The sequence below is a fragment of the Phaseolus vulgaris genome, chromosome 4 (assembly GCF_000499845.2).
Source record: "Phaseolus vulgaris cultivar G19833 chromosome 4, P. vulgaris v2.0, whole genome shotgun sequence".
Classification (NCBI taxonomy): Eukaryota; Viridiplantae; Streptophyta; class Magnoliopsida; order Fabales; family Fabaceae; genus Phaseolus; species Phaseolus vulgaris.
In genome coordinates this window covers 9,990,671-10,005,079 of record NC_023756.2, presented here as the reverse complement: position 1 = coordinate 10,005,079, position 14,409 = coordinate 9,990,671, and the positions used below count along the sequence as shown (strand labels likewise).

The following is a 14,409-nucleotide window of genomic DNA, read 5'->3' as shown; positions in this document are numbered from 1 at the left end:
ATTACTATGATATCAATATACTCTTACTGACTTGAGCGTTAGAGAGTCTTTTGCAGGTGGACTATAACTCGAATTTTGGTGATAAAGCTTGGCAATCCTCAAAGAAAGCTCGGTCTTCGCCATCAACTCGGAACACATACATCAGAAGACACCATGTCCAAATTCGATAAGAACAATTATATATTTTTTTAAAAGATTGAATCTGTTTCACTACGAACCTTATCCACCTCCAAATGATGAACACCGAGTAAGGGTAGTGCAATTTTTCTCGCGCTTTTAATATGAACAAATAGGGTTTCGAAGAAGCATAATTGAAGTTGAGTTTTGTGGCTATGGATGAGGAGAAAATGAGGGTGTTTGAATTATATTTTAAGATTCTTAAAAAAATTTCTCAAATATTTGTTTGGATAAATACAAATAGATTAAGTTTAATGTTGTTTTCTCTGGAGAGATGCATTTGACGGCCCTCCTCAGACAAAACTTCAACATGATAGATATATTGTTAATTTTTTTTTTCAGAAAACATTTTGACAAAACTCTTGTCTTTAAGTTAGTTGCAAATAAATAACATGCAATGCACAAGCTAAAAGATAGAGATACATATGTAGAGTATTTTTATACTGGTTCATCTGAAACACATAAACTACCTTCAGTTCTTAATCATCCCAATCAATATTTCACTAATACAGACTAATGTTGCAAGGTACAAGATAAGTATTATTTGGATCCAACCACTTATGGCTAAAAAAACAAGCCTTTTTTTTTAGACAAAACCAATTTTGGCTAAACACGAATATTCTTTGTAATGTAGCCACTCTTGACTAAACACGAGTATTCTTTGGAATACAAACACTCCAAGCTAAACACAAATATTCTTTAGAATGCAACCACTCCTAGCTAAACATGAGTATTCTTTATAATGCAATACTCCTTACAAATACTTAAAGTATTCTTTGGACTCAGTGACTCATGACTAAACCTTTTTGTTAAATAAAAGGTATGATCTACAAGATCACAAGTTATTAACTAAAATTACATGTTGAGATGGATACAAGATAAGGCTCACTATTGTATGTGGCTATAGAACACAAACAATATTTGTTACAAAGCTTTAAGGCATATAGAGAATTGGCGTTTAGATATAGTGAATATCACTTAGTCATTGTCATTGTCAATACTTTCTTCATCTTGAAATATTCTATCTATATAAAGGTTTGGAGAGAGTAACTATTGAAAATTATTTCTACTCATTGAGAAGCTTTAAAGTAGGTTTTCTTCTTTAGCTTGTGTTTGTCCATGCACACACACACACATATATATATATATATATATATATATATATATATATATATATATATATATATATATATAGATGCATTAAATGCTTATATCCTCTTCAAGCAACATCCCGATAACTAGCTTGTCTTATCAGGCCTAGATCATAAAACTTTTACCTAATTATAGTAAAGCATAGGACTGTGTGAGGCATATAATCCTTCTAGAGTTAACACAGAGGCATGTTAGGATGGTTGGTGGAGTGAAGCATATTTAATGTGTCTTTCAAGAGATCATTAATGTAGACATGAGCTTTATGAGATCTTCTTGGTAGATGTGAGAATGAGCATTCTCTACACATAGAGAATAAGAATTTATAGTTCTTCAATATGCACAATGAATGCTTAAGGCTTATGATTTGTTAGACAAAGTATATTTATTGTCTGTCTAAGCAAAAACTTATCAGACGGAGTATACATGCTTGCATCTATTCAAGAAAAGGCTTATTAGATGAAAAGCATAAGCAAAACACTTAAATCGATTAGGTTAAATAAATCACTTGAGCAAATGAAATTTGATGCTTATAAAAGTATGCTTTACACTTTGTTATTTTAGCACAAAATCAAAATGAAACAAAAGGGTTTATTGAACTTTGACCTAACAAAATAAAAGTGGTTAATGGAGAGTTATTGGTAATCCTAATTAATCCTACTACAAATGGATCTACCACCATATGCATTATAAGATAAAATATACATCATTGTAACCAAGTTTTTTTAATGTAAACTATTTTGATTTATTTATTGTTGAGACCCTACACGACCTAACCCTATGAACCCTACTAGACGGTCTAACACCAATAGACTATCCTAAATTTTTATGATAACAAACACTCTAAGTATATTATTTTTTTGAATGTGATAAAATTATATGAACATTCTAATATGTGTTTTATGGTAGCTGAATGAGACATTAAACCATCTAGTGCTTATATCAAGTCTCCGTATAAATGGTGTAATAGATCATATAAGTGGTTAATATGAATTTAAGTTCTAAACAAGTCCTGACAATAAAATACTTTCTAGTTAAAATTAAGTGTTTGAAAAGATTTTCTTAACAACTATAAGATCCATGATTGAAAATGTTTTTATTACAAACGATCTTATAATCATCTTTTTAAGGAAACAAGTGATTCAATGCGATTATAATTAATTATGTCGTAATTGCTATTTATATAAGCAGAATCAAAATAGAAGTGCTTTGAAGATTTTTATCAGAACTTTTCCTTATCAAACGTCTAAGACATAAAAGATGAAGATTTTCATTGAAGACTAGTAAAGATCAAGTTTAAGTTGAATCAAAGGTACAATGATCATGTTCCAAAACCTATATAAAGGAGTTAAGATGAAGCTACATCCCTCGATTGTGCTTTCCATCCTCTTCTTCTTCTGTTGTTCAAACTTCAGCTTTCGATCAGAAGTGCACCTGCAAAAAGATTCTCTAGCGCTCAAGTGAGTATTTGATATTTGGGTATTATTAATGTTGTAATAAAGACGTATCTTTGCTTTGTCTAATATGCTTATTTATACAGTTTATAATGGGCTCTACCATTGATAAATCATATTTAATGTGTATTTATAAATGAAATTATATGATTTGTTATGTATTCTTTTATGCAAATTTGGTGTTGATAGGATAATTTTCATGATATTTCTTTAAAGTTATTGTAACTACCCGATGTGAATAGATCTTATGGTTCCACTAATAGTGACGTTTCAAGTTGCTATTGTTAGACCCGTTAGATGTGAATATATATATATATATAATGGTTCTTAAGGGTACTCTTCTTCTTATACTTCTCCTGATCAAGCATATCACACAGTACCGGGGCTCTTCCTTGGTCGATGATTTCGTGTCAAAAGTGTCAATGTTAAAGTCAGACTCACCATTAGATGTGGTTACAACGACTGTTGTAGCCCTTTTGAAAGTTTTTGTCACGGTCGGGAGTGATCGAGTCAAGAGTTTATTTACATTTATACGTGCGTTTTTGTTGACCTCCACGTAAGTTTACCCTTTGACAAGTTTATAATGGGATTCCTTACAATCAACATGACCCCGACCCCGGTTCATTCTAATTCATGGGCTACTTTGCAAGCCTTTCGGCTTATTTGTGATTTATTTAGATTGAAAGTGTCCCCTTTGTGTTTTCTATTTTATTATAATTCTCGTCTGGCCAGTTTAGAGATTGACTTTCTTTGTCTAGTCATCCATGTAGTATCCTTTTTGCCCCATTCACCTCATCTTACAAAAACTTTAATGGTAGATATTAATTTAAACTTTTCATTGACTTGGAGGGGAAGCCTTTTTTTTATGACGTTGAGGGAAAACCAAATCTTCCTTTTATTGGACCTGGTCTCCTACTCGGTATAAGTCTTGGTGAAGGTCATCCATGACTCCTGAAGACAAAGAAATTTTATAAGTTTTTTTATCAACTACTAAAGAGGCTCCCTACTCGGAAGATTCTTGCTGTGTATCAATCGCCCACCGTTGGATGGACTTTTCTGGTATGTAGAAATTTCTTTGAGTCTTATTTTCCTAAGTTTTTTTACCGTGTTGAATTTGATTTTTGTTCATAGGTATCATGACTCAAACTGATTCGGAGGCGACTAATATGATGAAGAAGCTTCATCAATAGGTCGACAGTTGAAAAAAAAAGCTCGCTTGAGTTATTAGCTGGGGGTTCAGGTACCCCTGTCATTGACTTACTTCCTCCATTTGGTGGTGAAGGTCGAGCGAGGAAGCAAAGGAAGCGGCGGAGGACAGAAAGGTACCCAAAGTGTCGAGCGCCGGTGATGGTTCTTTCAATCTATTGGGGGATAACCTTCAAGTTGCTAGGGGAGTGCAAGTTGCAGTCACCCCATGTCAGAAGCAGGTCATTGCCTCAGCGCCGATCGAAGATATGATATGGATTTGCATTGAAATGCTAAGTCGGGGTCTGGTGTTGACTAGGACAATCAAAACTGAGGTGCATAAGTCCTTCTTTGTTGTGACTGAGAAATTGAAGGAAAAGTTGGTTGACTCAACCAACTCATTGAAGGAGAATACTTCTTTAGAAGAATAGTCTCGTCGGGCGAAGGATAAACTTGAAAATGCCCGGTCGAAAATCTCGACCCTGTAAGCTGAGCTGAAAGACTTGGAACAAAGTCATATTAAACGACCTTATGCTAAAAAAGAGCTTGTTACCGGTAAAACGTCGACTAAGGAAGAATATTCTCACTACTAGTCCTTTCTCATTCCTATTAACAAGGAATGCTTCAACCAAGCTATTCGCCAGACGACTTTCTTCTATGACACCTCGGTTGAAGACGCCTGATACGATATTACAAAATATGTTGTTGACGGTAAGTTTGTACCGGTGGACGGGGCCAACGAGGAGAAGGAGGAGGAAGAGGATGAACAATTAGAAGAGGTGTTTGGTTTTTAACTTTTCTTAGATTTTGTTTTTTGTTTTCTGGTATCCTTGGACCCAGGTTGTGGGTCTCACCTCTTTTGAATATATAATAGAATGATTTCTTTTAATTTTGTCTAAGTTTTTATATGGAACTATGATTCTGGCTGTCCGAACATTTGCAACTTTGTAATTTTTATGTCGATTGTACGATAATGAATTTGAATTGAGTCGTTCTTTCAAATTTTAAGAACTTTTTTCATTTTTTATTATTTAGGTTTCGAGTGGTTGGACCTTGGAATTCTTTTATTAATAGGGGGAAATTTTCGTTTTAGGAAAAACTTCCAAAATCAATTAAGTTAAATTGAGTGTCGTTAGTGCTTGTCGTGTTAGACAAAACTTTCTTGACCGAGCTGATCGAGTGCGATTTTTAGATATCGGGAGGGATTGTTGTGTTGGGCAAAGCTTCCTTGACTGAGCTGATCAAGTGCGATTTTTAGGTATCGGGAGGGATTGTCGTGTTGGGAAAAACTTCCTTAGCCGAGCCGTATTTAAAGGATAGTTTCGGGAGGGATCGTTATGATCTCGACTTTCAAGTGAGTATTTGGTGTTTGGGTGCTATTAATGTTGTAATAAAGACGTATCTTAGCTTTGTCTAATGTGCTTATTTATATAGTTTGTAATGAACTTTATAATTGATGGGCCATATTTAATGTGTACAATAATATAAATGTAATTACCTGATTTGTCATGTATTCCTTTTTACCTTGAGGTATTTACATTTGATACTGGGTATTATTGTGTTGGGAAAAATTTCCTTGACTGATTCGATCAAGTGTGATGTTTTAGACATCCGGGGGATTGTCGTGTTGGACAAAGCTTCCTTAGCCGAGGTGTCGTAATTTTTAGGCATTGGGAAGGATTGTCATGTTGGGCAAAGCTTCCTTAACCGAGTCGTATTTAAATGATAGTTTAGGAAGGGATCGTTATGATCTTGATGCTCAAATGAGTATTCGGTATTTGGATACTATTAATGTCGTAATAAAGATGCATCTTTGCTTTGTCTAATGTACTTATTTATAAAGTTTATAATAGACTATATGATTGATGAGTCATATTTAATGTTTATAATAATATAAATATAATTACCTAATTGATTACATATACCCTTTTAAATTAAGTATTTACACTAGCCGGTGAACAACATTCGATACCACATCATTCCGAAACACATGCACCTAAAACAAATTCAAGGTTGTTACAACTAAGATATCAATGAATTTATTTTATTTATTTTTTTAATTTATTTAAAATTAAATACTTCTAATTATTTTGATAATAGTTTAGCCGATGAAGTATATGGTGCAGCTGTTTTATTTAACTTTTTTAATACACAAAATTATTTAATGAATTAGTTAATGACTTTTTAGTTTGAGTTAATTTAAGATGGTAGTCAGTAACACTTGTACACCTATATTAAAAGAACAATAAATATATTAATTTTAAAATTAATTTTATCAAAAATAGTTTTATCCTTTTTATAAATACATACATTCATAACAATATATAAATTTTTTTTCTCTTTCTCTTTTTGGTGTAGTCATTTTGTTTTGTAATTTTATTATTTATAATATTAAAATATATTCTAAATATTAGAGCTAGTTTTTTATTTTTATAAATACAAAATAAATACTTACAAAACTAATAAACAAATAAAAAATGAAGCAAATATTTATAATATAACAATGATACCAAAATCATTGATGTGAAAATCACCTCAACTTAAGTTGAAGTAAAAATCTACGAAACTAATTAAAAAAATGTCTCTATAAATAAAAAATGACGCTTAAAACGAAACAAAGGACACAGAATAACATCAACATCACTGGCACATGCTTTCGAAAATAAAAAACATCAACATCACACGACACCTCAAAATCGTACCCTGTTTTAATTAATTAAACTAAGACGAAATAAACCATCCACTGCATTTTCCCCTCTGCGACTCTTCTCACTTTCATTCTCTCTCTCTCTCTCTCTCTCTCTCTACACAGTTGTGCTCTGATTCCGTTTCTTCTCCACCGTGGCGATGGAGGACCTAACATCGTTGTTAAGTGATTATGGGAGCCTCTTCCGTGAAGACACCGACTTTTACAACCGCATTGTGTTGGGCACCTTTTTGCCGCACTCTGTGTGGGCCCCACTCCCGCACTTCCTCCAGACGTGGCTCCGCAACTATATCGGTGGTGTCCTTCTCTACCTCCTCTCTGGCTTCATGTGGTGCTTCTACATTTACTATTGGAAACGTAACTTTTATCTGCCCAAAGGTTTTTTACCCCTTTTTCTGGCCTTTATTTCTTATTCTTTTTTGTTATTTTATATGTGAACATCGTGTTTTGCTTTCAATCACAATGTTGTGTTTATCGGAATGGACTAATACTTTTTACAATAAGCTGATCAAGGTTTGAATCTTGACTGAAAGAGATGTTTCTATTTAGTGTCTGATATGAAACTGTGTTGTGTTTGGTTAAAGATGGTATATTTTAGCTTTGATATGAAATGGGTTTTTATTAGTTTTTTAATTCCTTGCTTTGTTTTTGATTTTTTTTTAAATAAAAATTGGTGGATTTTGGAGTGTAAAATGTTATGCTATGCTTCTCTGTATGCTTTTTAAAGATGGTATATTTTTGCTTTGAAATGAAATGGGTTTTTGATTAGTTTGTTACTCTGGTTTCTCTTGCATGGTTTTGTTTTAGAAAAAAAAAAGGATAAAAGATGGTGTTCTGGCTTTTGTTCTGATACCACCACTGTTAGTTGTTTTGCGTTTTAGGATTATGGAGAGGGGAATTGGAGTTCAATTGGATTTGGTTTTTCTGGTGTTATTTTCAGTGGTTGGATTTGTTTAGTAATTGTTCTTTTTAGTGTTAAGTTGATTATCTTTGATGGATTATGCTTCTCGGACTGTAACAGTTATGCTGATGTATGTGATTCCCGCTTTTCCTTTTATAGATTTGTTCTGACTTTTGTATATCATGTGCTGTTCAGTAAACGGAATGATTGCTTCTCTTCTAGTTGATTATAAGGATTTTTGGTTCTCTTGTTAAGATAGTAATTTGAGTGGACTTTTCCCAGTTGCGTCTGTGCAATGTAACCATCTCACGCAGTGGGAAAAGGTTTTTCTTGTTGTTTGTATTCGTGCAACCTCTGGGGAAAATGACGTGGAGAGTTTTTTTCGGGGCAAGGCAAGGTTTTCAGTTTCACTATCCATTATGCTACCATCACGAACTTCTGTTCTTGTTCTGTAAAAATTCACCGAACCGAGTATGATGCATGCTCTTGCAAATTCTTAGTAAGCTTACAGAGTGGACTGTATGCAGTGCTCGAATATTTTTAAATGTTGGGCAGTTACTTTACCTTTTGAAATTATCACTCATCTTCATGCATTACTTGAGAGGAATTTTATTGTTCTGTTCTCTGCTATGATCTTTAGAAGATGGATATTGTTTGTGACCTAGGCGGGCTGTTTTCATCATTACAAGTAACCTATATGGTTTTAAACACATTTGTTTGCAACCTTGTTTTGCAATATTAAGGTTCAAAATGAAACTGTAGCAGTGACCACTGTTTAAAACATTGGGTTTTATAAGTGTGCAGCTCGAAGTTTTACAGCAGGGATCATACTGCCTCTGCCACTAAATTGTTCTATACTCTACAGTTTAGTCAATCGGAAGATTGATTGTTTTCATTCTTTCATACCTATATGAATTGACTAGATTCTCATTTAAATAGCTGCTATGCAATTTTCTTCAGCTTTTCTTCCTAGACGATAGTGATTGTCTATTGGCCACGAAAGACAATTTGTAGTACTCTGCTTCACCTAAAACAGTTTAATGGCTTGTTGGATCATGATATAACATATTAGTCTGGACTATAGTTTTACCCCTTTCTTTATGTCAAACAGTAGCATAAAATATCTTTGTATAGATTAATACAAAGCAAGTTGTTTATATTTTACTTCTTCTGGACTATGTTCAGAAGTCTGAGACCAAGCTGTTTATATTCATCTTTGGACTGGCTCTAGAAAGTTTGAGTTGTTAGAGTCCAAACTCAACTAAGCAGAACAATTGAACTAAAAGTTTCAAAACTAATGCTTCTTTTCAAGTATAATTGCATGTGGTTTTTGTGGTTTTAATTTTAAGGTGCTTATCGGATCTTTTGTAACTTTCATTTCTTGATATATTTAAATCTACCATTGCAGATGCTATTCCCTCTCAAAGAGCCATGCTGTTGCAAATAGCTGTTGCTATGAAAGCCATGCCGTGGTACACTTTGCTTCCAACTGTTTCAGAGTACCTAGTAGAAACTGGCTGGACAAAGTGCTATCCTAGATTATATCATATTGGTTGGCTTGCATACTTTGTGTATTTAGCTATTTATCTAATTGTTGTAGAGTTTGGTATTTATTGGATGCACAGAGAGCTACATGACATTAAACCACTTTACAAATATCTTCATGCTACTCATCACATCTACAATAAGCAGAACACTCTCTCCCCTTTTGCTGGTAAGTACATTAAATATTCAACAGTTAAACACTTCAGTCGTAGTTAAGTCAAGCCAAAACTCTTTTCATATAATTCTTTTAACCTTTTATAAATCCCTGACAAGAAGATAATTCATAATGTCTTTAAAAGATGTTTTTAGTCTATTATTGGGTTATTTCATAATTTATGCGTATGCTGTGGTAGATGATGCTGATTTTAAGGGTTAGAGATTGATAAGGATTACAGTATGTGATTTTGACTGTGTTTTACTGGTGAACGTTGAAGTTAATCACTTGTAATAGACCTTTATCACGTGCAATATAAGTTTGATATGATATTTTTCATATGGGCTCAAAATCATCACTAGGTCTGAAATAAAAGCAGTCCTTCTGAAACCAAGATAATTGTAGGTTGAAATTTGATGTCAATGTATATCACCGATCTAGAATATCTGCTTCATCTTTTCTAAGAAACTCATGAAACCTAATATAAGGAAGAGTGTGGAAAGTGATCATTAATGAGGATATAAGGGAAATTGAAATACAGACATATTATGAAGGAGGGAGACTGACCTGAAACAGGGAGAGAATCTGGAAGATTTTTGTTGAGGATTTAAAGGTACGGACAGAAACCAATCATATAGATAATAGCTGAGTATATATGTAAATAGAGACAAAAATATGTACTTCTGTAGGAATCAAGGAGTCTGTGCCTCTATCAATAACGTTCTTATTCACATCCCATTTCATGTGACTTGTTTTGTCAACCAGTTTATTGTGGATATAATCCCCAAAATTGGGGTGATGGATCAAGGTATTATTATCTGTTGGCTTTAATCGAAAGTCCTAGGATTCATCACTTAACTTTCAAAACATGCTATGCCACTTCTCACGTTTTAGCCATCATACATACACCAAGTGATTTCTGCTAGTAGTGTCTTTTTCTAGAATCTTGATCTTGTCTATTACTAGTATTACTGTCCTTTTCTGCAAGCTGACGAGGTAAACTTTGCTAACATTCCAAGCAGTTGTTGGTATACTATTTTGGTGGTTCATATCCAATATGAGCGCTTTAAAAGTGTTGGTGCTACTCTAGTAAGGGACATGCTATTCTAGTTAAAAAACCATTAATTTAATGTATTTTTTGTTATTTTTGTCTTCCTACAAATGAATGCGACTCACTTTCATTGCTAGAAGCAGCTTTCCAATTTTGGCACCACTGTATATGGACGTTGTTCTTTTTATCATGTTACTAGTCTGTTTAATTTTGTGTTGTTCTGGCATACTACTCTGGTTTTGAATAGTAACATCATCTTTATTTGTTCTTCTACCATTTGTTTCTCTTTCGCCATCATTTTGATCTTTGAAGAAGGGTGTACTGACTTTTTTCCACATGTATCTCAGGTTTGGCGTTTCACCCTCTTGATGGGATTCTTCAGGCATTACCTCATACCCTTTCTTTGTTTTTTATCCCAACTCATTTTACTACACATTTAGCTCTCCTTTTCCTTGAGGGTGTTTGGACTGCAAATATTCATGACTGCATTCATGGAAAGGTGTGGCCTGTTATGGGTGCTGGCTACCACACCATTCACCACACTACATATCGGCACAACTATGGCCATTACACCATATGGATGGATTGGATGTTTGGCACACTTCAAGACCCCAAGGAGGAAGAAGGCAAGGCAATGTGATGGATTGTTGGCTATCTCTGTTTGAATTGTTGAAATATGGTTCTTTTCATGTAAAGCACAAATGTGTTCTGTATTTTTCTGGTGTTGCATCGCAAGGTGGTTTTATGTTAGAGAGACAGGGTAGAAGGTTAAAAGTGGAGCTTCCCTGTCTCTGATTCTATTGTTAGTTTATGTGGTTTAGGTCTTTTTCTTTCTCAGATTGTGTAGTAGAGATTCAGATGGTAATGCTGTTTTCTCCATGTGTGAGAATTGGCCAACTAAAAATGCTTTGATTTGTTTCACTGTTCTTTCCTTCTATGATTCAATGTTAAAGTGAAATGCAAGAAGACCATTCCTTCAAACACCTGTCTAGTTGAAATTTGATTACACTAAAGTCGTGTTATTTTGTCACGATTTTTTCGCAATAAATTTGTGTCATGTTGGTATAATTTGTTTATTTTGATAGATTTTAAAATTTTTAGTTATTTTGGGACTATGATGTTAAATTTCACCAAATTGGTAAAAAATCCAAAGACAGCTGGATTCTGGATTGGAAGCATTATAATCATATATGCAGAATCAAATTTGAATACTAATTATTGAGGAAAATTTATGAGTGTCGTTGTTTTTAGAACTTGAATTTGGAATTTGGTTGTGTTTTGTTTTGATTTTATTGATATTTCTACTTGGTGGAAAATTGTCAACTAGCCCATACTGGTGTCTCATATTGAACTAAGGTGAAGATAAGGAAACACTCCATGTCCTAGTAAACCCCCACTCAACACCAATAAATTATGTGACATTTTTATTTTAAAATATAAAATAATTTGGAATGAATCAACTAAAGAAATTAAAAATGTTATTTTATTAAGTGTTTAAATGGTGTAAGAAAATTGAAAGTTGTTCATGTAAGATTTTCCATTAAATTATTATTTAATTTGTTAAACACACTTAAATTATTCCAAACTCTAGTCAATTAATTTGTTAAAACAATAATTAAGTGCTTTAAGATATTAAGAATGAAAGAAGAATACTTTTTTCATTAAGAATGAATAATAGCAATGTATAACAGCAAAACCTAAAATTGGTAGTTTTTTTTTTAATTTAAATTACGTATTTTTTCTAAATTACCATAATTTGATAACACTTAAAAACCCCATGATGCTAATCTTCTTCCACCTAGCCTAGAAAATACGAAAATAAAATTTAGAACAGATTATTTTAGTGTTTTATTTCCTAAGTTATTATTTGTGAATGTTGCCATGGAGAAAATAAAAACCCCTCTGTAAAAAGGAGCAATAATATCTATCTTATCTACTATCAAGAGAAATAAACTCCAATTATTTAAGTTAATATTATTTAGATAAAATATAAAATTTTAAAAGATGAATGGGACAATAATATATCATAACTGCCATCATTAGTCAATAGTATTTAGATCAAACATAAGTTTTATCGAGGAGAAAGGTGGGGGCACACCATACAAATACAAAATATTCTTAGTATATTCTAAAATTGTGTTAAATATCTTCATATGTTTTATGGCCACATAACTCTTCGTTTTTCTGCCGACACCACCTCAAAAAATTAATAATTTATAAAATATTCACAAAGAAAATAAATGCTGATGCAATGAATATAAATATATTTATCGATGATTTGATAGAGGGTGATTTGATAATTTCAACAAATTCTTGTTAAAACAGATTTTAAAAGATTCTGATATCATATTAAGAAATAAACTTTAAATCTAATTTAATTTTATAAAACTTACTTATGAAGTTTCTATTTATTTATATATTATGAAATACTCTAATATTTAATGGATGTGAGATTTTTATATACTATGAAATACTCTAATGTTTAATCGATGTGAGATTTTTAACTGAATATATATCAATTTTTTTTTACCAAGATCTTCGCAATAAAAATGAGTGAACAATAATCTCTTAACAGATGTTAGAAAAGTTGACAACTGAGGTTGTTGCATGGTTACAATGTTAAACATCAAACAACATATATAGTACACTAATAACATGACCAACATGATTAAAGATAAAAGAAATCATATTAATGGACTAAAATTGAGTACTAACATTATCTCCAATTTCATGTTTTCTTTTTGTTGTAGAAGACATGGATTTCTCAATCTCTGCATTTGCAATATCCTATGCACATATATATAATAATAATTTTTTATGAAAGCCATAAAGTATAGGTACGAATATAATTGTTTAATTTCTAATCTAACTTAAAAAGTAATTCACATATCTCTCCAAGAAAAAGTTTACTTATGACTTTATAATTTGTTCATCCTAAAGTTTTTGAGAAACTGAAAAAGTTACTACCTAGAACAACCTTTAATCTAAAAGTCAAACATTTTATCCAAGACCCGAACTCTAGAGTAGAAAAAGGATCAAACTCACACCTCTCACCATATATTAATAATATTATGGCAATAGAATAAGAATGAAACATAGTTGTTAATAAAAATAAAATAAACAATAGTTATTAATAAAGGTTGGTATGGGATAAGTTTATACATCATTAATCAACTACTTTTCAATTTCATGAGTAGTTTGGTTAATCAAAAGACTGCTATCATAACCACAGAGAGTAAAGGTGGTTTTATCTTTTTGGTGTTGAACATGGACCTCCAATAGAAACTTGTCCATAAGAGAGCACAAATCATTATACACATTAAAAACAAAAGAAAATTAATAAGTAAAGTATACAGAATTTCCACCTAAGATTGGTTGTTTGAGATTTCATTATGATATCACGGACAACTTGTTGGGGTTTTAGATTATTCAATTTTTTAAAACACTTAGGACACAACCCATTTTCATAAAACTTGTGACATCAGGTATAATAAAAGATCAAACATAAACAAACTAACATAAGTATATTGCAACTTTACTAGAAAGTCTAAAAATTGGTGTACTTTTAAGCTTAAATCAATCTTACAAGATCAACTTATAAGATAAAGTTTGCATCCACTTATATATTATGAATTACATTTATTTTTAATCAATGTGAGATGTCTAACACACCCTCCTCACATCAAGGTTGCCAACTTGTACTTTGGACTAGATATGTATGGGTGGTCTGATAGCAGTCTGATAACGAATGATGAAAGAGCGTGTTGGGCATTGTTTAGGGACACCTAGTCAACTTCAGGCCCATGTTTTAGTTTATAAACTTGTTAATAGTTAGTGTTATTTGAAGATAATGGCAAAATATTTGAAAACTATTTAAAAATGTCCAACAATTAGGATGAAGTTGGCTATAAGCCACATTCATGGTCATCAACATCTTACATTCAAAAGGTGACAAAGAAAATAAGACATCGAGATTTTTAAAGAAGAACTCATACACAAATATAAAGTCCTCACCATTCAGTAATTGTTTCATAAAGACTCTATCGGATCTATGGCAAGCCTTGGCCATAATTAACTCGACCATAG

At 32.4% G+C, this 14,409-nt stretch overlaps 1 protein-coding gene across 2 annotated transcripts; it reads left to right on the top strand.

The window, feature by feature from the left end:
• The first annotated feature begins 6,660 nt into the window (after positions 1–6,660).
• Positions 6,661–11,304, top strand: LOC137837224 (delta(7)-sterol-C5(6)-desaturase-like). Of its 2 annotated transcripts, none has more exons than XM_068646160.1 (3): positions 6,661–7,050; positions 8,982–9,287; positions 10,671–11,304. In XM_068646160.1, exons 1-3 carry the CDS (start codon positions 6,813–6,815, stop codon positions 10,961–10,963), a joined length of 837 nt encoding a protein of 278 aa, XP_068502261.1. In that variant the 5' UTR covers positions 6,661–6,812; the 3' UTR covers positions 10,964–11,304. The 2 variants fall into 2 exon arrangements, with proteins under 2 accessions (XP_068502261.1, XP_068502262.1); XM_068646161.1 differs by lacking the exon at positions 6,661–7,050 and adding an exon at positions 7,093–7,185.
• The last annotated feature ends 3,105 nt before the right edge of the window (positions 11,305–14,409 follow it).

Coding starts and splice junctions, on each gene's coding strand:
- LOC137837224 (XM_068646160.1), top strand. CDS start 6,813: ATGGAGGACCTAACATCGTTGTTAAGTGATTATGGGAGCCTCTTCCGT. Junction 7,051..8,981: donor TAACTTTTATCTGCCCAAAG/GTTTTTTACCCC, acceptor CTACCATTGCAG/ATGCTATTCCCTCTCAAAGA. Junction 9,288..10,670: donor CACTCTCTCCCCTTTTGCTG/GTAAGTACATTA, acceptor CATGTATCTCAG/GTTTGGCGTTTCACCCTCTT.